The 22,100-nt window shown below is 48.4% G+C and overlaps 7 protein-coding genes across 7 annotated transcripts; 5 read left to right on the top strand and 2 right to left on the bottom strand.

Moving 5' to 3' along the window:
- Positions 1–733: 733 nt before the first annotated feature.
- On the top strand, positions 734–2,344 carry FTJAE_11872 (beta-lactamase family; the record flags this gene model as incomplete). Its single annotated transcript, XM_037344861.1, has 1 exon — positions 734–2,344. One exon carries the CDS (start codon positions 734–736, stop codon positions 2,342–2,344), a length of 1,611 nt encoding a protein of 536 aa, XP_037201085.1.
- Positions 2,345–3,839: 1,495 nt separating this feature from the next.
- On the top strand, positions 3,840–5,743 carry FTJAE_11873 (L-ascorbate oxidase; the record flags this gene model as incomplete). Its single annotated transcript, XM_037344862.1, has 3 exons — positions 3,840–4,088; positions 4,136–5,064; positions 5,116–5,743. The coding sequence occupies 3 exons, from the start codon at positions 3,840–3,842 to the stop codon at positions 5,741–5,743; spliced, it is 1,806 nt and encodes a 601-aa protein (XP_037201086.1).
- A 622-nt stretch (positions 5,744–6,365) lies between these two features.
- Positions 6,366–9,854, top strand: FTJAE_11874 (transcription factor SEF1; the record flags this gene model as incomplete). Its single annotated transcript, XM_037344863.1, has 6 exons — positions 6,366–7,176; positions 7,895–7,934; positions 7,994–8,104; positions 8,159–8,371; positions 8,417–8,851; positions 8,900–9,854. 6 exons carry the CDS (start codon positions 6,366–6,368, stop codon positions 9,852–9,854), a joined length of 2,565 nt encoding a protein of 854 aa, XP_037201087.1.
- Positions 9,855–9,859: 5 nt separating this feature from the next.
- FTJAE_11875 (uncharacterized protein) lies at positions 9,860–11,969 on the bottom strand (the record flags this gene model as incomplete). Its single annotated transcript, XM_037344864.1, has 5 exons — positions 9,860–10,540; positions 10,585–10,808; positions 10,857–10,914; positions 10,972–11,551; positions 11,599–11,969. The coding sequence occupies 5 exons, from the start codon at positions 11,967–11,969 to the stop codon at positions 9,860–9,862; spliced, it is 1,914 nt and encodes a 637-aa protein (XP_037201088.1).
- A 1,017-nt stretch (positions 11,970–12,986) lies between these two features.
- FTJAE_11876 (maltose permease) lies at positions 12,987–14,708 on the top strand (the record flags this gene model as incomplete). Its single annotated transcript, XM_037344865.1, has 1 exon — positions 12,987–14,708. The coding sequence occupies one exon, from the start codon at positions 12,987–12,989 to the stop codon at positions 14,706–14,708; it is 1,722 nt and encodes a 573-aa protein (XP_037201089.1).
- A 169-nt stretch (positions 14,709–14,877) lies between these two features.
- On the bottom strand, positions 14,878–20,115 carry FTJAE_11877 (lipolytic G-D-S-L family; the record flags this gene model as incomplete). The annotated part of the gene is made up of 19 exons (XM_037344866.1): positions 14,878–15,648; positions 15,703–15,868; positions 15,920–16,042; positions 16,093–16,429; positions 16,477–16,498; positions 16,552–16,878; positions 16,925–16,942; positions 16,992–17,128; positions 17,187–17,985; positions 18,033–18,091; positions 18,149–18,471; positions 18,524–18,778; positions 18,832–18,956; positions 19,008–19,079; positions 19,149–19,218; positions 19,272–19,292; positions 19,349–19,604; positions 19,659–19,841; positions 19,890–20,115. 19 exons carry the CDS (start codon positions 20,113–20,115, stop codon positions 14,878–14,880), a joined length of 4,290 nt encoding a protein of 1,429 aa, XP_037201090.1.
- A 942-nt stretch (positions 20,116–21,057) lies between these two features.
- FTJAE_11878 (uncharacterized protein) lies at positions 21,058–22,000 on the top strand (the record flags this gene model as incomplete). Its single annotated transcript, XM_037344867.1, has 2 exons — positions 21,058–21,777; positions 21,836–22,000. The coding sequence occupies 2 exons, from the start codon at positions 21,058–21,060 to the stop codon at positions 21,998–22,000; spliced, it is 885 nt and encodes a 294-aa protein (XP_037201091.1).
- Between the last annotated feature and the right edge of the window lie 100 nt (positions 22,001–22,100).

Below are 22,100 nucleotides of genomic sequence, written 5' to 3' on the forward strand. Positions count from 1 at the left end.
CCAGCATATCAACAAAATATGTCGTCTCAGAGCAGAAGCGAGGCGGACTGCTATCGAGCGGCCAATGGCAAAAGGACAAGGTTCGACACCGGCGGGTTTATAAGGCGGCTGGTGTATTTGGTTCTGGGTTCGAGCTTGTCGCTGGACATTTTGGCAAGGTCTAGCTATTAATGCATCAAGACCGTCGTCACTTACTCAGTCCTGAATTCCGAAATTCTAATATACTACTGATCTTACGCCGTTCGCGCTGTCGTGACATACTCTCCGAGCCTCGTTAAAGCCACCGTATACCACGCCGCACATTCATCTCTCGTCCATGGCAGTCCTTGTAACAATTCAGATTTGAACCTGCATAAATGCGTTGAACTTTGCGCAGTATTGACCTAACGTTTGATCACGGTCAAACAATGAATAATTAAAACTTGGCCAAGTTAGATAATAATTAATTCAATTCAATTTAACCACTAAAGAAAGTTGAAACATACTATTATAGCAATCTATGATCAATAGTTCTTGTTATCATGACAACATCAACTGGCAGGATACACGTGACTCAGCGCAACGCACCCCCTCTTCATTTCTATATATCTGACTTTCAATCACAATATCAACTTCTTAATCGCATTCTCTTTTTATCCTCACTTTTCTGCGTTAATCTAATCTCTCAGTCGCAAGTCTCAGCTCCGAACATCACATCTTGCCCAGAACTCTCTTTTTATACATCATTGTCAAGATGGACCTCAAGCACAATACCCGCGTATCAGGTGGCACATCTACCTGGGGAGAGATCTTCAATTCCGCTGAGGCAGATATCCAGCAAGCTTGCTTCATCTCCGGCACCCCAGGCCTTGCGATTGGAGTGTTGGGCCACGATAAGAAGGTATTCGACAAGTATATCGGTTCCCGTGATGTGAATCAAGGGCTTAGACCAGATGCTGATACTGTTTTCAATATTGGGTCCATGTGCAAAGGGTTCACAGCATTAACTATTGCTTGTCTCGTCACAGATGGGGCAATTCACTGGGATGACCGTGTTGACACTTTTCTCGATGAACTTCGCCACACCCATGTTGGCAATTCAACGATTCGGGACTTACTATGTCATCGGACGGGTCTTTGTAGGTCTGATGCACTCTTCATTGGATCAAATAATAGCCTACTTCTTTCCAAAACCCAGCGCACCGCTTTACTTGCGTCACTCGATATAAGCCGCCCACCACGCCAAGAGTTCATTTACAACAACTTTGGTTATCATGCGGTGGGGTACATCATCGAGAAAGTGTCAGGTATGAGCTATGGCGAGTTTCTCGCCAACCGTATCCTCAAGCCTTTGAACATGACCAGGACATTCACCAAGCAACCATCAAACACAGATCAAAATATCTCCCGAGCTTATCTAGCCTACCATGATTTGGAGCTACGCGAGGTTCCAACTCTCAACATCTCAAGCGATACCGTTGCATTTTCTGCCGGCAGCATTCGAAGTTGCATGCGCGATCTCCTCGTGTTTTATGGTTCTCTTCTACAAGCAATTGCCACATCAACCAAAGTTGAGGCGCTCAACATCAATTTTGAAGAACTTCGTTCTATTTTCAAGGCTGCTATTCCTCTTAAGGTCACCATGGTTCTGCGCGAGCAGTCCTACGGTATGGGCTGGGGACGTACGCAGCTCCCGAACCAAGTCAGTGAGATCACTGGCAACTCAGGATTGCTAGACACATATCCCACGATTGGAAGCATGGCAAACGGGCCTTTGTTACTCCATCACGCTGGCAACAAAATTGACTGCTCTTCGGCAGTGTACCTAATGCCCGAGTTGGGTACAGGGATCATTGTTCTTGGTAATTCTTTGGGCCATTGCGATGCTACGGACTGGACCGCTCAGATCCTGACTCAAGCATTCCTTTCAGGGAAAATTGATAGGGGATTAAGCCAGTTCTTTACTGCTGCAGCTCTGCAAGGGCGATCTACCATGGAACGTGTACAGACAATCTTGGACAGAGAAAGACGGCCCACTGAACCTCCTGGTCCGTTGACGAAATACCGGGGATGTTTCTGGCATAGGTCTAGTCAATTCTGTTTCAGTATCCGGTTTGAAAACCATGGCGATCTCATCATGTCGCTTCAGAATCGGGATGACGAGAGATACAGCCTTCGTCACTACGAACAGCACACCTTTGTATTTAATGAGAGCTTTGATCGCATCATCGAGCGGGGTCAGTGGTGCAGGCCATACTCGTTTTACAAAATCCAATTTATTTTGGAGGATCAAGAAGTTGTTGCTATTCGTTGGAGGATTGATGATACACAGGAAGATGGAGAGCTTTTCCGCAAGGCCAGGTAGTTCCAACCCCAGTCATTAATTGCGTTTCCCTTTTATCTGTTATAGTATACGACAAGATTGTCAAAATCTTTATCAACCCACTTCTCAACCTTTCGAGGACTCAATAGCTCGTTTCCAATACAAATTGCCTTCTCCCTCAATTTCTTAGCCTCAGATACATCATGCATGCCTTCCTTTGCGCTGCTCCAGTACCAGGCAGTCCTTGCTATCTCTGCCTTTGCCCTGGCTGACGGGATCTCTAGGATATCAAGGGCTTTCTCAAACACATCGCTTGCTTCTTGAAATGACTTCGCTTCCAAATATAGTTGACCAAGCTTATGATAAGACATCGCAGTGAAGTAATGGTCACCGAGCAGGTCTTCTCTGATCTGAAGAGCCTTGGCATGAGTCTCTATCGCGCGCGGATCCTTCTGAAGTTGCAAACAATTTCCAACAGCGTAGATAGTCCACGCTCCATATACGCTTTGTTCGTGGCGTAATCCGTTGCCGTGAGGGTCTCCCTCAAACAGATGTAGACGGAGCGCTTCATTAGGAATTACTTTTACCAAGGTCACGGGAAGAACAGGGAATCAAGTGCATGGTAGCTTATGTTTCACATAAACAGTTCCTGCTCACATTCAGGCCTGGGGTCAGAGTTGATTGCGACCGGTTGGAATGGATGATGCAGCCTGGACTAGACCCCATCTTATTTTCACGCTCATTCATAAATTGATCTCCTCCGTAGGATAGTAACAGCCAAAGTATTACTTGGCCAAACATCAGAGTTCATTTATTGAACAATCGCGCGGCCTCGACATCCGACATACCCCCAGAATCTCACTGAAGCTATCGCACATCATCTGATCCACGGCAGTCCGCGTAACAGTTCCCAATTAAAGTTTGCCGTTTCCGAAGCCCCGAAATAACTGTCATGCAGATCAACGGGGCTGTAATTAACGCGAGCGGGGGCAACCCCAGCTACTAGCGAAGTTTGCGAAGTTCTCTGCATATGCCAATTTGTTTCAAACACGGCAGATGCTTAGATAGCGCCTAGATAAAACCTTACGCCCCCAAGCTAACAGCACATTTAGTCCGGCTAAGCCATGCACATGCCCAAAACGGTCAGACTCAGCGCCCAAAGAACGGTGAGAACTCCGATGATCTTGAATTTATGACCAATTATCAAGGCGACTGTGCTTACTGCGTTGTTAGCTTGTCCTTCATTATTCGTATTTTGTTGGTTATTACCAAATCGCACCGCTTGTTGACACTATCACAGACGTCATTGCGTACCGTGCCATGCTCGCTTTGGAAAGTCGCTAGGCCCCTTTCTTCAGGTGATACTTTAGTGCTCACGCCGTGTCATCCGGGCTGAAAGCTTGTTGGGTGACAATGCACCTCGGAGGGCCTGGACTACCTGGCCCCCAATGCGACGTGCCGCATCATGCTGAAGTATATATAGCAATTGAGATTTACCTTGGATCTCGTTCTTGTGATTTGAGGCAGGGTCTGCAAAATGATGTTCAATCTTCTGGCTGTGTTGCCATTGTTGGCTTTGGCAGCTGCCAAATGCAAGGTGCACGATCAGACGTTTACGCCGGATTATGTGCTTGAAGCGACGCTGGAGGACATCAAAGTCAATTGCAAATCCCGTCAATCGGTTGTTTTTAACGGGACTTTTCCGGGACCTACGCTGCACCTCAAAGAAGAACAAACAGTCTGGATCTGTGTGTACAATCGCGTGCCAGACCAGAACCTCACTGTTGTAAGTCCGCTTACATCAATTGACGAAGCGTCAGCTGACAGAGACAGCACTGGCATGGAATAAGCCAACGAGCCGCACCCTTTTCCGACGGTACACCTCTCGTCAGCCAGTGGCCCATTCCTGCGAATAACTTCTTCGATTATGAAGTTCGACCTCAGCGTGGCGATGCGGGAACGTACTTTTATCACTCGCACGTTGGACTCCAGAGCTTGACGGCGCATGGAGTGCTGATCGTCAAGGATGCCGATAAACCCGAATACAAGTACGACGGGGACTTTGCGCTCATCGTCTCAGATAACTACGATGCATCAGATGAAACAATTGAGGCGGGTCTTCTCGGGGACCCGTTCAAGTGGTCTGGGGAGCCTCAAGCGATTACCATCAACGGCAATTCTGGAAACCAGAGCTTCGATACTGCTTCTGACATTAGCTGCACGCCTCATGTCATTGAAGTCAATCCCGGAAAGAAGTATCGCATGCGATTCATTGGCGCGACTGCTTTGTCAATGATCAAGCTTGGAATTGACGGGCACGAGAAGCTAACTGTCATTGAAGCTGATGGTTCATATACCAAGCCCGCCAAGGTCGATCACGTCCAGGTTTCATCCGGTCAGCGCTTCAGCTATCTGCTAAAGACAAAGTCCGCCAAAGAGGTTTGCCATGGTGACGATTCACAGTTTTGGGTACGATATGAGAGTCGTGATCGACCGAAGCAGATCAGTGGTTACGCTATTCTGAGATACAAATGCCCTAAGGGACCAAAGCTGCCAAGGACTCTGCCACTCTCCTCACCTGTTGTCTTGCCAAATAACACTTACGACTACCTTGAGTACAAGCTCCAGGGACTTTCGGAGTACAACAACAAGGCCTTCCCTCGTTTGAGCGAGGTTACCAGGACGGTGACCATTCAGATCAATCAGGTCCTGACCACTGGACAATATGAAAATGGAACATTGAACGGCACAGTTGCCTGGGCGTGAGTACTATCTTACATTTCTCACTTTATCTTACTGACCAATTCATCTAGACAAAATGGTCTCCCATGGAAGGAAAGTGTCCAAGCAGAGCGCAACCAAGTCCCATATCTCATCCAAGTCTACGAAACTGGCCAGACACCCAACTATACCCTCGCTCTAGAGCACGGCGGTTTTGATCCCAACACAAAAGCCTTCCCAGCCAAGGTCGGTGAAGTCTTGGATATCGTATGGCAGAACAACAACGGTCCTACAGGAGGCTGGGACTTTCACCCGATGCATGTCCACGGCTACCATGTCTATGATCTAGGCTCAGGTAATGGGACTTACGATGCGCATGAGAACGAGAAGCACTTCAAGAACTTCACGCCTGTTCTTCGTGACTCTACTAATTTGTATCGCTATGCTACTAAGGGCGTGCCTCACCATACAGCTGGTTGGAGAGCATGGAGAATCAAGATCACCGAAGAGAACATCGGAGCTTGGATGATGCATTGTCATATTCTTCAGCACCAGGTCATGGGTATGGCGACGGTTTGGGTGTTTGGCGATGCGCAGGAGATCAAGGGCAAGTTCCCTGCTCTGCCGTACTCGCAGGGTTATCTGAACTATGGTGGTAGTGCATACGGTACTGGTGCTAAGCCTCCGGTTGTGAACCACTATTATAGTGATGACGACTAGGGGATACATTGGATGATTGGTTTGTGATTCTTGTCACTAGTTGACGCGAGAGAGCTAGACTCAACTTTTTAGAGTAGAAGTGTGTAATAAGAGATTTGTTCGTGCGTTACCTCTTGCCGTATAGAATTAGAGGTATGTCACAAAGATCGTTTTTCCAATCGTGGTAGTGTTGTAAGGAAACCTTTGAATTTCGCAGTCGGGGAAGAGGATTAAAATTAAAAACAGCATCGTCACGACAAATGGGCGAATAAACTAGCCGGCTCGCATTCGCTTACTAGCTCGAAAGAGGAAACATGAGAGCAGGTCTAACCTAAAATGTGCTAGTATATCACAAGCTAGGCGTTGCTCCGCCTGAAGGGGCCTCTATCTTTTCGCACTCGCACGGCGATCTTTCAGCTATGAGTTTCAAGATAATTTAATTACTCCGTCTCAGTCTACGTATACAGAAATGTCAGTCCGGAAGCCGTTAAAGTGCAAGAGAATGCGAATAGTTACACTATATAAATACAGATGTTTTCGCGATCTTAAAGATCATTCCCATCTAAGCAGTCAATCAATTCTTCTCAACATCCTACCTACAATCATACAACATTCAGGGTTAATTCCACTTCCGACAATCAAAATGTCAGCATCCAATACACAAAAGACCATCCTGGTTTTTGGCGCCACCGGCAAGCAAGGCGGTGCTGTCATTGACAATATCCTCTCCAACTCGCCTGACTCTTCCTTCCATATCATCGCTGTCACCCGCGACGCTACCAGCCGCAAAGCTCAGGCTCTTGCGACCAATCCCAAGATATCTGTCATTGAAGGTGATCTGGACAACGTTGGTGTAATCTTCGCCAAAGCCGGCCCGGTATGGGGCGTCTATAGCGTCCAGGTCAATTCAGACGCAGAAGAACAGCAAGGCAAAGCTGTCGTCAATGCCGCTGTACAGCATGGTGCTCAGCACTTTGTCTACTCTTCCGGAGATCGCGGTGGACCTGAGCGATCCCCCAATAATCCAACCTACGTCAAAAACTTTGCTGCGAAATATGCCATCGAGAAACACCTTGAACAGCAGGCGCGCGACAGCGCGCAGCAGATGACATACACTATTCTTCGGCCGGTAACCTTCTTCGAGAATATCACGACTGATATTCACGGAAAGGGCTTCGCGCGTATGTGGGAGCAGATGGGAAGTAAGAAGCTCCAGATGGTGTCGACCAAAGACATTGGTTGGTTTGCGGCTCAGAGTCTGATCTGGCCAGAGATGTACAAGAAGGCGGCATTGACGCTCGTGGGTGATGAGCTCACGCAGCGTGAGGCAGATGCTATCTACTATGAAGTCATCGGTCAAAAGATGGCTCTGGCGCCTTGTCCGGTTGCGAGTGCTGTCAAGTTTGTGTTGAAAGGGTCTGTTGGTGATATGTTCAAGTGGTTTGCAGATGAGGGTTATGGTGGGGATGTACAAGAGTGCTGTGCTTATAATCCTGGGATGCAAGATTTCAGAGCCTGGTTGGAAGAGAATAAGAGGAACTTTGTGAAGAATAGTTCTTAGTTAGCATGGTAATTGTACTACTCATAAATGCATATGCAATCTCACTATGCTACAAAGTTGCGGCGGTTGATAGTAACAAAGACATGAATCCATTTATGTAACGTATATACAAAGCTATCAACTAAAAAGTTAATTTCTTATACTATTATATCACATTTCGATTATTTGAGTTCTCTTAAAAGATGGCCGGACTGGATAATGATAGAGCAAGCGACTCTGTAAAATCGAATCAATAGGTCAAGTAGATACAAGCTTCGAGCAGCTAGACATTAAAACCCAGAGACCTTAAATGCCTACCTCGATAACTTCGTAAAGATCTCGCGATATCAACTTACCCTACAATCTAAAAATAGACCTCCAAATCTGCCAATCAGCAGCAAGAAATGACCGTCCCCGCTTGATCTTGGATCATTCCCGGCTAAATCCAGGAGCCGCCAAGCCATTCCCGCTTCAGTAACCAACTGTCGGTGGCTTACAACGCTATCGATAAGCTTGTAGCAAGAACGGCCCGTCTAACGGCTACAACGTCGGCAATTTCCTTAAAGTTCCCAGCGCCCGCATGGTTGTGTAACCAACAAACATCTAATTAACATATTTATTTAATGCCGCAGAGTCACTTAGCCTCGAGGCCGGTCAAGGCGTGTACGGAGTGTAAGCAAGCAAAGGTACGAGTTTCCATCTTCAATATGGGATACACAAGAGCTGATTAGCAAGTTGCGATGTGATTCTAAGGAGAAGTTCCCCGATCCGTGCTCTCGGTGCAATGCAAGACATTTGTTCTGCACGGTGGACGCCACTTTCAAGAGGACGCCGGCGAGAAAGTACGTATCAAAGCCGCATGATCCGGGAGTATCACTGATCTAATGACGGCATAGGCGTTTGGAGGCTATGAGCAAGGAACTTCAAGAACTGCGCAGCCAGACTCATCGTACAGAGGATCAATTGGCAACTGGATCGAGCTCTAAATCTGAGAGCAGGTCGCCGGCGTCCCAGGATGAAGGTGTAGATGACTTTGAGCTTACATCGTTTACCGTGAGCTTGGCTGGGGTAGTCGTCGACTCTTCCACTGCGACGGAGACCTTCATGATGTAAGGCCCCTCTTTGATCCCTCTCCATATACTCATAGACTTTAGTTTTGCCGAGTACATGCGTCCTCGACTCCCGGTGGTCGCCTCGCTCTCAGCCCAAGCAGCCTATGAGAACCAGCCCTTTCTCTTCTGGACAATCGTCACAATTGTACTCTCTCGATTACCCGAACCTGAGAACATTGCCTTATTCCAGTTGCTTCGGGCGCCATATGAGAGATTGGTACAGGAGACTGTAACTGATGCGCCACTACCACTGTACAAAGTCCAGGCTTTGTTACTTCTCTGTAACTGGCCATTGCCTACAGAAAAACAATGGAAAGAACCCAGTTGGCTTTACTGTGGTGTTGCTATCCAAGCTGCTCGGTATCTGAGTCTTGATCGTCAGCAAACTATTCCATCTCTTCGTGTTATTGGAGTCACATCCGGCAGCATTCGGTCAAGAATCAACACTTGGCTGTCATGTTTCAGTGTTTCGACATCGTGAGTGCATGAAGCCGGGAATGCGATACTCTTTACTAACAGAACCAGACTGAGTTTACACCTGGGCCTCCCTTGCCCCATTGAATCGGAGCTGGACTTTGCTGCGATTCATGCATTTTTGAAACGGCAAACCGTACCGCCAGCCTTTGCGATTGAAGTTCGTATCCAACTAGTCGTCGCAAAATTCACAGCGTTACTCAACCATGAGCTGTTGGACGGCACGAGTTCATCTTTCCTCCGCTTGTTTGACACTGAACTTGAAGCAATAAAGAACGAGATACTTCCAGATGAAGAAACGAAGAGCATAGTTGAATACGCAATCCTAGACGCCAAAATACACATATACACACTTGTAATCACGAAATCCCCAGCAAACTCATCATCTCGCCAGATCCTTCTTCGAACAGCACGCGATATAGCCCTAAGAATCGTTGAGATCGGAACACGCGCCATTCGTACCAACCCCGAAAACATCACCTTCATCCGGCGCGAAAAGTGCCAACCGAAAGATCGCCACAGATGTTTGGGGTTCTCAACAATCTTTCTCCTCAAATTCTTCATTCGCCAGAGTTCCGATGGTCCTGAAGAGCGACAGATAGTAGCGAATCATGTCGCTATGACACAAACGCTGTGTAAAGCATGTACGATTGATCCAAAAGATGAGTTCAGTCGGATTGTGAGTGTGTTTGAAGCACTCGGACGGGAGACTTCAAGAGAGGAGGATAAAACGAAATTGGTACTTAATCATAGAATGGGCGTTTCTTTGATGTTTGATGCTGTTAATACAGCAGGAAAGATACGAGGCAAGCCTGTTGAGGTAGAGGAAGGGAATGGGGGAACGGCTGAGGAGATAACGACAGAGACGGTGCAGGATCATGGGGATATGATGAGTCAAGTGGATGGAAATCCAGAGTTTTTGAAGAGTTTTTGGAGTGATCCGTACACAAGCTTGCTTCAGTTTGACCCAACGTCACTGGAGGGCGATTACCCAAACACCTGGTAATGGATCTAAAAGCTGAATTCTTTAGGGAGCTTCAGGCTCGCAAGACCTATGTGCTCCTGTGACCCATGGATATCGTTCTCCATGAACCCGCCGGCAGATTTCTTCTTACCCGATCGGATTCTGGGAATGGTTACCTTGAAAGAGATAGCGGGGTCGAAGAAACCAATCCAGATGATATCTTCCTCTGAGATGCCGATGGCCTTCGCAACGTTGGTGGCTGAGAGGAAATCGGATGATTTGATAGCTTCATATGCTTCGGTGGATGCGAACATGGCGTCTATCGTGATCTCATATGGACCAGCGTTCTTGGAACGGATAATGCGAAATAGGTCTGATAGTGTCTCGGGCTTTTGGATGGTTTGGCTTGGGGGACTAGGTGAACGCTGAGGACTGGTGCTCGTCCGGAGAGGAGGCTTGCCATTGACCTCAGGCAAAGTAATGTGCCCGTTAGTGCCGTTGGTCTCGTTCGTAGACCCTTTGCCAATTCGAGAGACCGTACCTCTCAACAACGGTCCCTCGAGCACAGACCTATCAGCACCTGGAGCCAACCTCTCTTCACCAGGCTCAAGGTCCATGAGATGATACAACGAGAACTCAGCACAAGGACCAAGTTCAATCTCCATAAGTCCACCAAGGCCGAAGCCAAAATTTCCTGCAGTCGCTTTCTGCCCAGGATACGGTGCATGCTATCACGCATTAGCTTAACCTAATGAAAGATAAGGAGACTTACAATCATTCCAACTCTTGCCTTGGAGGCAATGCTGTTGGCTAACTGCTGTGTCGGCGCGAGTGCTTCAGCAACGATGAAGAGCTGAACTGGTCCGGCTTGCGTGTGTTGGCCTTTGCCGTAGACGTGGAAGTCGAGGTTCCATTGGCCGGTGATCTCGGGGTGTTGTTGGTCGACGTAGACCTTGACGCGGGCCAGTAGTTTGTCAATCTGGGAAATGAGGATATCTACAATTGTTAGAATGCTTTCATACGTTGGAGATAGGGACCCTTTACGGTCTGTAATACTGCCCATGAACATAGAGCGATAACCAACAATACGTGCAGCTTCGAGCTTGAGTTGATAAGGTTTGCCATCTGCTTCAGACGAGCGATATACACTACCACTCACCCTGACAGACTTTCCGTCAGAGAGCTGCTCATACTTTGAGCTATCAAGATGAAGTGAACCTCCCGGCCCTCGTAGAACATCCGGCCTCGTATTCTCATACAACGTATGCGCAGCAACAGATAAAGGCGTGCACATCGACTGAGGATCCGTCGGTCGAACATCGAATAAACCATTCTCATAAGCAGTAGCAACAGCACCATGGGACTTTGGGAATGAACACTGTCCTCCACATTCCAAGATCTTGCCCATGTGATAGAACCCACCAAGCCTAGAATGAAGCTCTTCTTTGCTGAGATGGTTTGACTGGCGTGTGAGTTGGTAAGCACAAAAGGCAACGTATGGAGATGGATCATAGGCTCGTCCGCCGATTATGATGTCGAAGTCGGGATTGGCGGTCATGGCGTCGAAGAAGGGCTCGTAACCCATTTGAGCGACGACGCGAAGGGATTCATTAATCTCGGACTCTGTTGCTGGTGGAACGCAGAGGCCGCAGCCGGTTAGGCGGTTTTGTTTGAAGCGCTCGAGTATGGTTGTCTTGTTGATATTGGAGAATAGCGATATCGTATTGAAAGTATAGGCCCTTTAAGGTATCAGCAAGATAGCACCAGTATTACTACACATACTCACTTATTCTCCTCCCCTGATGCAATCTCTTCAATAACCTCACCAATAGCCTTAACATGCTCATCCGTCCCATCACCACCAGCAGACCCAAATATCAACGGGACATGAAACGTATGAACAAGCCTGAGTAACTTGGCAAGATCCTTCTCGTAAGCCGACCTCGGGCACGACATAGACCCCAGAGCAAGTTTCTGCGGTCCACTATCTGTCGAGCCCGAATCCAAGATAATAGCCGTTGGTATGCCGGTTGGTACAAGGCGGGAGAGTTCGTAGTGCGTGAGGGCTTCGTCGAAGCCGTAGCCTAGCATCCCCACTGGAGTGATGATTTGGCATATCGGCTTGAGTTCCGGCCTTTCGGTGGTGTTGAGTTGCATTGTCGAGTCGGAGGGTATCGATTGATACGAGATATGCAGTGATACGTTAGGGATCGGCGGTATTGGGGTGAGGTTCGGTGATAAAGCGGGCGTGGACAAGGTGGTGATGGTAGCTTGAAGCCAGTGACAGACAAGTAAATAACCCACGAAACGTGTCCAAACGACCTTACACTCTGTAAATCAATGATTCGTTGGAATATTCAAGTCTTCTTAAGTGATTTCATCCCTTTTACATATCAACTCAAAACTGCCAAGGATCCTTTCCATGAAGCGGACTTCGCTCGATCGTGCGGATTTCGCAAGACCCCACAAATGGATGCATGTCAGATTCATCGTTCAGAGTCCGACGGGGATAAGGTCCTACGGATCTCGACGCTATCACACTAACGAGCGGCAATTGGTAGCAATGCCGGAGGTTAATTGACCAGTTTATGCTTGATTTTCATGCCTAAATATGGTGTTGTACGGAGTAATGCATGCATCCTGAATCCTCATCTTACGTGGCATTTGTCCTTCTACGGCACAGCAACTTCACGAGGGCATCATGAGTCCAAAGCTGCATCTCTTCTCCATTATAATCAACACTACCTTCCCGAAAGATCAAATGGAATCTATTAACAACTAATGCCTCGTCTTTAATAACACCTCCAACTCAGCCTCTTCCTCGCAAAGACTGTCCCGTCGCTAGCCTCACTAGTCCGAGTCCGTAGGGCTCTGTTGACTGCGCCCTGTAAGCACTGAGTTTCATCCTCGTTCTAGCCCTCACGTAATTGGCTCTGTTACAGAATTAGCGTATCATCGCCCACTGAAGGATTTATCCTACGCGATAATTGCTACTCCACGATTAGACGTCCGTAGGGCAGATCACCATGAGTCCGATGGACCCCTCCACCAGAAATGCGAGGATTGCTCTTCTTTATAGATGCTGATTGCCACCTTTGCCATTGCCTTTTCGCATTCGCATCATTCAACATCTTAAACATCCGCTAAACGACATCACAACTCGGTAAAGTCATCATGAGCTATCACGACCGCAAAAACAGCGATCCCCAAGAAGGTAGTATCGCACCAAGCTACCACGAGCTCGAAACAACAAGACGATGGCAGACAGTTCCACAAGAAGATGAGGACATCACAGCTTACGATCCCTACACTTCTCAAACCACCACCCAAGACTCAACCACAAAACAAGACCCGCCACCTCAACAAGACGACGAAGAAGCGCAAATGCCACTCCGCCAGGCACTAAAGAAATACCCCAAAATCGCAATGTACTGCCTCGCCATGACAATCCCCGTCATCGGCTGGGGCTACGATCTCGTCATCGTCGGCGCCGTCGCAAGCGTTGATACCTTCAAAGCAGACTACGGATCAAAGATATACGGCGAGATGGACATTCCCGGTAATTGGCTGTCCCTCTGGCTAGGTCTTCCACCCGCCGGTGCAGCGCTCGGTGGTTTGTTGGGAGGATGGCTACAGAACCGCATTGGACGAAAACTCACGCTTTTATTTGGAACCATCATTTCTGTCATTGCTATTGCGTGTATCTTCTTCTCGCATATGCCTGAGCCGCTCAACATGAAGCGCACGCTTCTCACGGCTGGTTTGACAATTCAGGGCTTTTCGGTCGGTGTTATCAAGACGACTTGTGTGACGTGGGTGTCTGAGAATACACCGACGGCGCTGCGTGGTTCGGCTATGGCTCTGTTTCCGGTGTTTACATTGCTTGGTCAACTCATTGGTCTTATTGTTATCAAGTTGATCAATGACATTGAGAACAGCAGTGGCTATCTTGGTGCCTTTGGATCACAGTGGATTCTCTCCCTCGGCCCTTTTATTCTTTCTCTCGTCATGCCTGAAAGTCCTGCTCATTTGATCAGAACTGGTCAGGAGCAGAGAGCGATCAAATCAGCCACTCGCCTGTTCGCACCGAAAGTCAGCCCATACGGTGCACTTGAGCGGATCCGCGCTACTATCGAGGAAGAGAAGGCCATCACCGCTTCAGTCAGCTACTGGTCTTGTCTCAAGGGCACAAACCGTCGAAGGACCCTTATCGCTGTACTGGCCTCTATCATGCCTGCCCTCTTCGGTCTGGAACTGCTCTCCAACGCCAGCGTCTTCTTGACATCCATGGGCATGAAGTCAGGATATGCTATCATGTTCACGCTCGCGGGTATAGTAGCTGGAATGCTCGCCAACGGTATAGGCTTCTGGCTTCTTTCCCGCGCTGGTCGTCGCAGCTTGACCCTGTTCTCGTTAGCTTCTTCGACCCTTCTCTACGGAGCCATGGGCGTGACTGGCTTTTGGAAGAGTGAGACTCTCACTTGGGCTACTGGAGGAATCATGACAGCTGTCATTGTCGTCTGTGGCATGGGCGCATGGCCTGCTGGGTATGCAATTCTCGGAGAGACCAGTTCCCTTCAACTCCGATCTCTCACCCAAGGTTTGGCTGGTATTGCTGAGAAGGGTTTTTCCATCATGCTGGCAGTTGTTCTACCTATGCTTTTCAGCAGAGATAAGGCGGCACTAGGCGGAAAGACAGGTTTTCTGTTTTGTGGACTCTGCCTGGTCGGTACTCTCTTGACTTGGTTCTTCATCCCTGAGATGAAGGGAAGAAGTGCGATTGAGATTGATCACATGTTTGAGATGAGATTGCCGGCGAGAAGATTCAAGGGCTTTAAGATGGAGGTGCATGAAATCCAGGAGGCTTCTCCTCTCGCATCACATGCTAGCTTGTAGAGTGTCTCATGACTGAGTATCGTGATGGATTTGGATGAATGATATAGAGTGGGATTTTCTCGGTTGGTTATTATATATAGACGTGCTCGATTGCTTTAAACTGTTTTTGCCCATTCACTACCTTGATTGAAATGCTCCGAGTGCCAAAGCCAGTCGTCTCAACACATAACTACCACTCACAATACAAAGAATACGTGTAAGATCCAAACCTGCACTTCTGCAACTTCCCAAAGTTCTCATCCTCATAGCACCTAATCCCACTGACCCCATCGCAAACAAGCTTTCCTACTCTCTCCGTACTACCCTCATAAAAGCACGTATTCCCATAAAGCTTCTCCATAGTATCACCACTCTTTAGAGCAGCGGGAAACTTGTCATCAGCTGTTGTGTTCAAGATCGGAGTACCTCGCGTATCTCCGCCCTTTCCTGTCTTGAAACAGGTATCGGAGGAGAAGTCCTTATCTACAGGCTTTTCAGCGATGACCCATACGGTTTTGAGATACCGGGCGATGGTAATTCTGTGCTTCTTCTTGGAGGTATCAGGGTCGCCGCACCCATTGAGCCACGCAGCGATAGCTCCTGTCTTGGGATCGACGGCGACGTAATCATATCGGCCCGTCTTCTGTAGCTTCGCGTACCGGATGTTTGCGCCGGATGTGCCGACGCCGCCTGCGATCTCTCCTGCTTCTCTCCAGGTGGGTTTCTTGGGGTAGTCATTGTACCAAACTTTGACACTGCCATCGAGTCTAGATGTCCAGACGTAGTCCGCTTTTCCGTCGCCGTTCATATCTATGAAGTCAATCTCGTCCGGCGATTGGTTAATGCCCGAAGCATCTGCGTCTGACATTAGGGCATACTTGTCGCCATCGTTGTCGGGGCCGTAGATATTGCGGTAAATAGTTGTGCCGCCGTTGTCCTTGAGAAAGATGTAATCGTCGCGCTAGAAAGAGTGTTAATACATGAGTCGCTTGGTGCACCAATGCCTGGATCTTACCCCGTCACCATCAATATCGGCTATGCGCACTCGCTTCCCTGGTCCGAGACCTGATGCGATCGTGCCTATTGGCCGGAACTTCCAGTCTGATTCCCTGCCCAGATTGAGATACGCTTTCAACAAGCCGGTTTTGGGGTCCAGGTCTAGATAATCGTCCAAACCGTCGCTGCGACTGGTTAGTCAAGCGCCCCGTCAGCCAGAGTCTGGGGCCACTCACCCATTGATGTCGCCAAAAACGACCTGGTTTGCAGGCGCAGCACCAGAAGCAATGGGCTTACCGCCATTGATCGGGCTCCATGCCCAACCAAGAGAGTCACCATCATTGACTCCAGAGTTGAGACTAAGCTGTCAACAAGTCAATCGCAAAGTCGATATGGAAGCATGACTTACTAAAACGCTGGAGCTCCCGTCTTGGGATCAAGCCAGACATAGTCGTCTACTCCATCACCATCCATGTCAGCAAAACGAAGGCCATCAATCGCCATGGAGTCATCGGTAGTCCCCCTGTTATACCAAACTGAAAGTGCACCGTGGTCGCCAACGTAGACGTAGTCGTCCTTGCCATCGCCGTCCATGTCTGCCAACCGAATAGTGCTTGGCTTCTTCTTGATACCATCTGCAATGGTCTTGGCGGGGCCCTGATTGACGAAGTGAGGAACACCCTCCTTGTTGGTAGGCTGATTGAGGAATCCTGTGAGGCCGCCGTCTTCATCCCATATCAAATAGTCTGTCATCCATTAGTACGAACCATGACATGCGACAAGCAGAACGTACCATCGCGACCATCTCCATTCATCTGTGAATCACGCTTGTTAGCCTGGAGTCGGCGTCTATGTCCGTTCCACTTACATCGGCAAACACCAACTTTGAGATATCACTAACAGCCCCAGTAGCGATACCTCCCATCGCATGGAAGAGGACATCTCTTCCTCCAACTGAGCCAGTGTTCAGATGATGTTTTAGCGACCCACCTTCGCCGATGTAGACATAGTCAGCCCTTCCATCGCCGTTGATGTCTGGGAATCGCAGAGTCTCGAGGTTAGCGTGCGGCACGCCTGAAGCAATCTCGCCGCCAGGCACGAATCTCCAACCGTTGTCCCAGCTGTCATCAGGGCCGTAGTTCCACCAAACGCGAACCGAGCCGTTATCTGGGTCCACGACAAGGTAATCGTCCATCTGTCGAATGTCAGTATAGGCGTCTTCGATCCGACAAAGTGCTTACGCCGTCACCGTTCATGTCCTGTAGGTGTGTTAGCCTTGGCTAATAGAGTGATCGAGTGGGAACTTACCGCCAGATAGATAGTCTTTGCGGGACCTACGCCGCTACCAATGATGCCATTGTTGTTACCAGCCTTCGACCATGGTTTGGGGAGATTGTTGAGCCAGCAGGTGATCTCTCCAGTCTTGGGATGAATCCATACGTAGTCTAGGAGGGTCATTAGCCTGGGTCCCAAATAATGGTCCGGTGAAGGTTCAATGCTTACCCGCTTTGCCATCGCCATTCATGTCATGCAATCTGACATACTGATTCTCCAAGCCAAGTCCCTCAGCAACCTGACCCTCGGCTCTCCAATCTTTGTGATACTTCCAATCACCATTACTACCAACACCACCCTGTGCAATTTTTCCAGTGCCCTTGTACCAAGGATTGCCATTACAAATGACGCACTTGTCCTTTCCGCCCGTCGCATATTCAGCCGCATCTGCCACTGTCTTTTTCGAAGTGACCTGAATAGGACTCTTTCCCCAGTCCGGAGCAGGAATGTTCTTATCAATACCACCGTTGGTACCATCGCCACCATTGGGATCTGGTCCAACTGGCTTTTTGATCCAACTGCTGGGAATCTGGTGGATGAAGCTGTACCAATAGTCGCCCATAAGCTTGTACCCATCGTTGGTAGGGTGGATGCAGTCTTGGAGATCACTTGTCTTGAAGGTTGTGAAGTCCACAGCCAAGACGTGCTTGCCGTCGTCATGGCGTGACTTGACGACGCCAGGGACGAGCTTCTGGAACTCCTTGGTAGCAGGTGATTGCTTCTCATCACAAGTGTTGATGATCATGGCTACCAGAATTGTTGCATCAGGGCATGCCTTGACCATCTTGTCAATGAGCTTGCCAAGTCGGTCAGCGGCACCTTTAGGATCGTTACCCTCTTTCGAGATGCCATGGTTGGGGTTCATGTCGTTGGTGCCAGCTGCGAGTAGTATGATGTTGGGACGCTGTTTGAGTGAAGGGTCGACATGGTCCGAGATGTACTGGATGGTCTTTCCAGACCATGCTGCCTAGTTTGGAGTCAGTCACAATGTCCGAGGTGAGTCTGTGTACGTACATAGTTTCCGTCAGTCATTGTACCTGATGATTCTGTGCCGGCAAAGACGACCTTGTCTCCTGCTCAATGTTAGCACCAACAGCCGCAATGACCTTGTCCAACACCGTTGTTCTTACCAGAAAGATCCTTCTTCAGCTGTCCACGGTACCCGTTGCCGTCACCCCCCTTCCTGTCGCTCAGGTAGCCCACAGTGATAGAGTCGCCGACCGGGAGAATCCTCAGCTCAGTACCTTTATTGACTGCCTCTCCCGGTTCAGTCTCCTTGTACTTCAGGACAATCTTCCCGGAAGGGTTGATAGGACACTGCGCTACCGATGTGTCAAGAAGAGGCTCCGGAGTCATATCGTTCGCCTCCATACGGCGGTTAGAGACCTCAAAAAGAACGAGGTTGGCGATAAGCTCGTGGAGCAGGATCTGAGGATGGAAGACACGACCGTAACTACAAGACTTAGGTTAGTAGCGGGGACAAAACGCGATGGCTGCTTACGTACCCGTCAGGCAAAAGATTTGGTACATCCTCAGTAGCGCCCTCTTTAGCTGCAGCCTGGAGACCCTGAATCTCAGAATCATCTACAATCTTGTGCTCCTGCCTGAATGTCACATCCGGTGCGACAAACTCAGCAGCTCGGGCCATCGTGTTCATGTCACCGGAAAATGAACCGTTCGTGTGCTCGACAGTACTCCGCTTCCACGGCCTATTACCCCATGGGTCAAAGGTATCGAGCTCATAGAACATCAACTCCGGTCTAGGGCAGTTAGTGTGCGACACGATTCAAATTTCCAGAGTGTTGAAACTTACCTTGTATTGCTGTCAACCACCGACTCGTCAACGCCGTCTTCGCAGTATCGGCCTTTGAAGTGGCCGACATACTCATCGTAGTTGATGAATGTCACCTTGTCGCCAGCTCTCTTGACAGCAGCTTCCTGGAAGTCGAGTTAAATCACTGAGGCCCTTCAATGTCTGTTCGCACCTACAATTTTGTCGTTGATGAGATCAACTAGCCTGTTCATCTCTCTTCGGCGCAACTCTTCAAGACGAGCAGCAGGCTGCCAAATATTATACGATTTCTTAGAGAAAATGTTAGAAAGACTCGCAAACTGTTTCGAACTGCTTACAAATATCCAGGTTGACCATGAGACTTTGTCGCAAGCAGACCCATAATCAGTGCTCCAAAACTTCGCATACCTGTAACTGAGATTAGTGGGAGGGTAATTGGACTTAATCAAGCACTATCATACCCTGTGTAGTATATCATGCCGCTATACAGAGAGGGCAATCAGTAGTCATCCACTCAGCGTGCCAAGACAGAACTTACTCTGACGACAGTTTCTTTTTCGTGGCTTCGATCATCGAGTCGATTCTTTTGGAGAACTCATCGTCGTTTATGATGTTCTTGGAATATTGGAGCTGGCCTAGACAACCACGAGACGCAGCGTCCCAATCCCATCCTTTCGCCCAGGGCTCGCCTTTCATCTCTGCAACTTTACCCACAGTAGAGTGCTGGTCGTTCAAAGCAAACCATTGATAGACACATTGGTTCAGGATGTTAACAAGCTCAGCATCGTTGCCACCTAAAACATTGTCAGTGGGTGTCTACACCTCAACGGATTACCTGTGATCCCTACCCGCAGATAAAAGAATGATCTGCTGATCAGAGTCTATTGAAGGAAGTTGATCCTCAATTACATTCTTGATGACAGCACCAGAGCAAGACTTGAACTGAAACTTTCTGTTTGCTGTATCGCCCAGTCGTTCATCTTGATTAATGAGATATGGGTAAGAATGGTCATATCGCCGGCAATTCTCATCTGTAACTCGTTAAATCTCGTTGCAACGACCTAACATTGCAAACTCACCGCCCTCTCCGTGTAAGCCGTCTCCAGCTCCAATACCAGCTGAGTATGAGTCCCCAACCGCTGCAAGCTTTTTGATGAACGTCAAGTCATCTGGATTGAAGAAGTCTGTCGTTTGTCTGCCAAAGATATTGTTGATGGACATAGATCCAAAGTCAACAAGAGAAGGACGTGCTACTGCTGAGCCAGCAGCAGCGAAAATTGCCAAAGCATAGCGTAGACGCTGCATGATGATACAGTTCACAAGAACGTGTTACTCTCTTTCGGGAAATACAGACACTTGGCGATTTTCATATGTGTGCCAGCGGAACTATTGTTAGCAAGCCGGTAGTCAGCCTTGCAGGGTTTGTCTATGTCCTCCTTTTGGCCCCCAATGCCAGTTTCAAGATCTGCACTTCGCCCATGCTTCTGAGTATGGCCCCCACAGTCCTGCGTGATTTAGTTATCAGCTCATGATCCAGCCTGTCCGAGAAGATCAGTTCGCATTTGACCCACGTGGTGACATGTAAATGAATTTTACAAGGGAGAACCAACAGATGAGGGATAAAATTAGTCGGGCATTTCCTGACTCGAAAGGATCATCATGCATGAGTCGCAGCACGGCCCGTTAATTATAGAAAAGCCACTGTCGAAATGGTAAGTCGAACCAACAACTGTGTTTCACGATCCCTTGTTAGCGTCTTGTTGTTGGTTCTAGCAAAAAGCTCGTATCAACATCCACATTACATGGTAGGCCATTTGAGCTTTGATTGGACGCACGGCCGACTAGGTTTCCATTTATTTTTTACAGCGCGTAGTCAACATGTAACCGAGTTGGTAATTGGGGGCTGTATTCTTGATTCGGCGAGTAACGATGGGCAAATGCGTCTGGAATACCAGCTTCGGCAGTTGTTTGGAAGGAATCAGAATATGGGCCTTTAATTTTAAACAATCATGTGGTCTCATGATCATCGTCTCTGCCTTCCGACTTAGCCGCTGTCTGAAGGGCGCAGGCATGGCTGTTCTGTGCTTTTCGTTAATAATCCGGGAGACTACAGTGCCGGTGAGCCTGGATGGTGTACAGACTATCTTATATGCCCTGTCTCATTGAGGTATTTGTGTTAGTTTCCTCCAGGTCCTATTTCGTCGAGATCTGTAAACTGTTCTGAACTTATGTTCAACTTCTGGCATCATGACGCCGTTTTTGGGTACTTTCTACCTTTCTTTTTTGTTGATACTTCTCCTCTTCAGCCAATGCCTTGATGCTATCGACCTCAGCGTTAAGAAGTCTCCGCCAGGGCAACTCAAAGTCCGGCTGGACTACGGTCTTGCGACTCAGCCCATCCCGGGCGTGTCAGAAAACAAGAGGAGAGAAAGTCAGCATCGATATCTCTTTTCCTCATATCTCGTTTTCAATGAACCTGTCTCCTCTATCACGGATGGTCAGCTAAGACAGATGGCCCAAGTTGCACATGGAGAGATGGAAAAGGATATGCAACAGTATGAGCCCACGATCCTTGTCAAGGGGAGTGGTAAGCCAGCATACCTCCCTTCGGTTATGACTATTGTGGCTTTTGGGAACGAGATCATCTTGTCTTCTTCTCAAAAGGGACTGGATGGCTTTCTTAACCAGTGGCCCGAGAGCCCGGTTAAACTGGCTCTTGATCGCTGTAGTGCTCTCTGGCGAGATCGCGTTGTCAATGATCCAGACAGTACTGCAGACCCTGCCGCTGGGCATAAAAACAAAGCCAAGTGTGGCGAAGTCAATGCATTCCATCAGTACTATATGACACACACGACATCTATTCCAGATGTCAATCCAAAAGTTCGTGTCACGACTGTTGTCAAAGGAAGGCAAGGCTACTCTATCTTGGCCCCTTGTGGCACCGCCGACAACGGAGAGGATGAAAAGGTTGGTACAAGACAATTGCAGTATGTGTGAGATCATTTATTTACTAACGAGATAACAGGAATTCTGGGGCTGTAACCTACTGGTACGGGACCAAGACGTGCATTATATTGGACAAGAGGTAAAGGCTGCGCCTTTTGCGCTTCGTAAGATTGCTGGAGGTGTGCAGAAGAAAGGCCAAATCCAGATGTGTACTAGGAATAATATTATTTGGGATGGGGAGTAGGCACTCTGTCTCTCATTGTCTTCATTCTGTTAGTTTCAATTACATATTGCTATGGCGGAGGGGTTAAACATCAAGATTTATATTCTTCATCATTCCACTA

The sequence above is a fragment of the Fusarium tjaetaba genome (assembly GCF_013396195.1).
Source record: "Fusarium tjaetaba strain NRRL 66243 chromosome Unknown NRRL66243_c0000304, whole genome shotgun sequence".
Lineage (NCBI taxonomy): Eukaryota > Fungi > Ascomycota > Sordariomycetes > Hypocreales > Nectriaceae > Fusarium > Fusarium tjaetaba.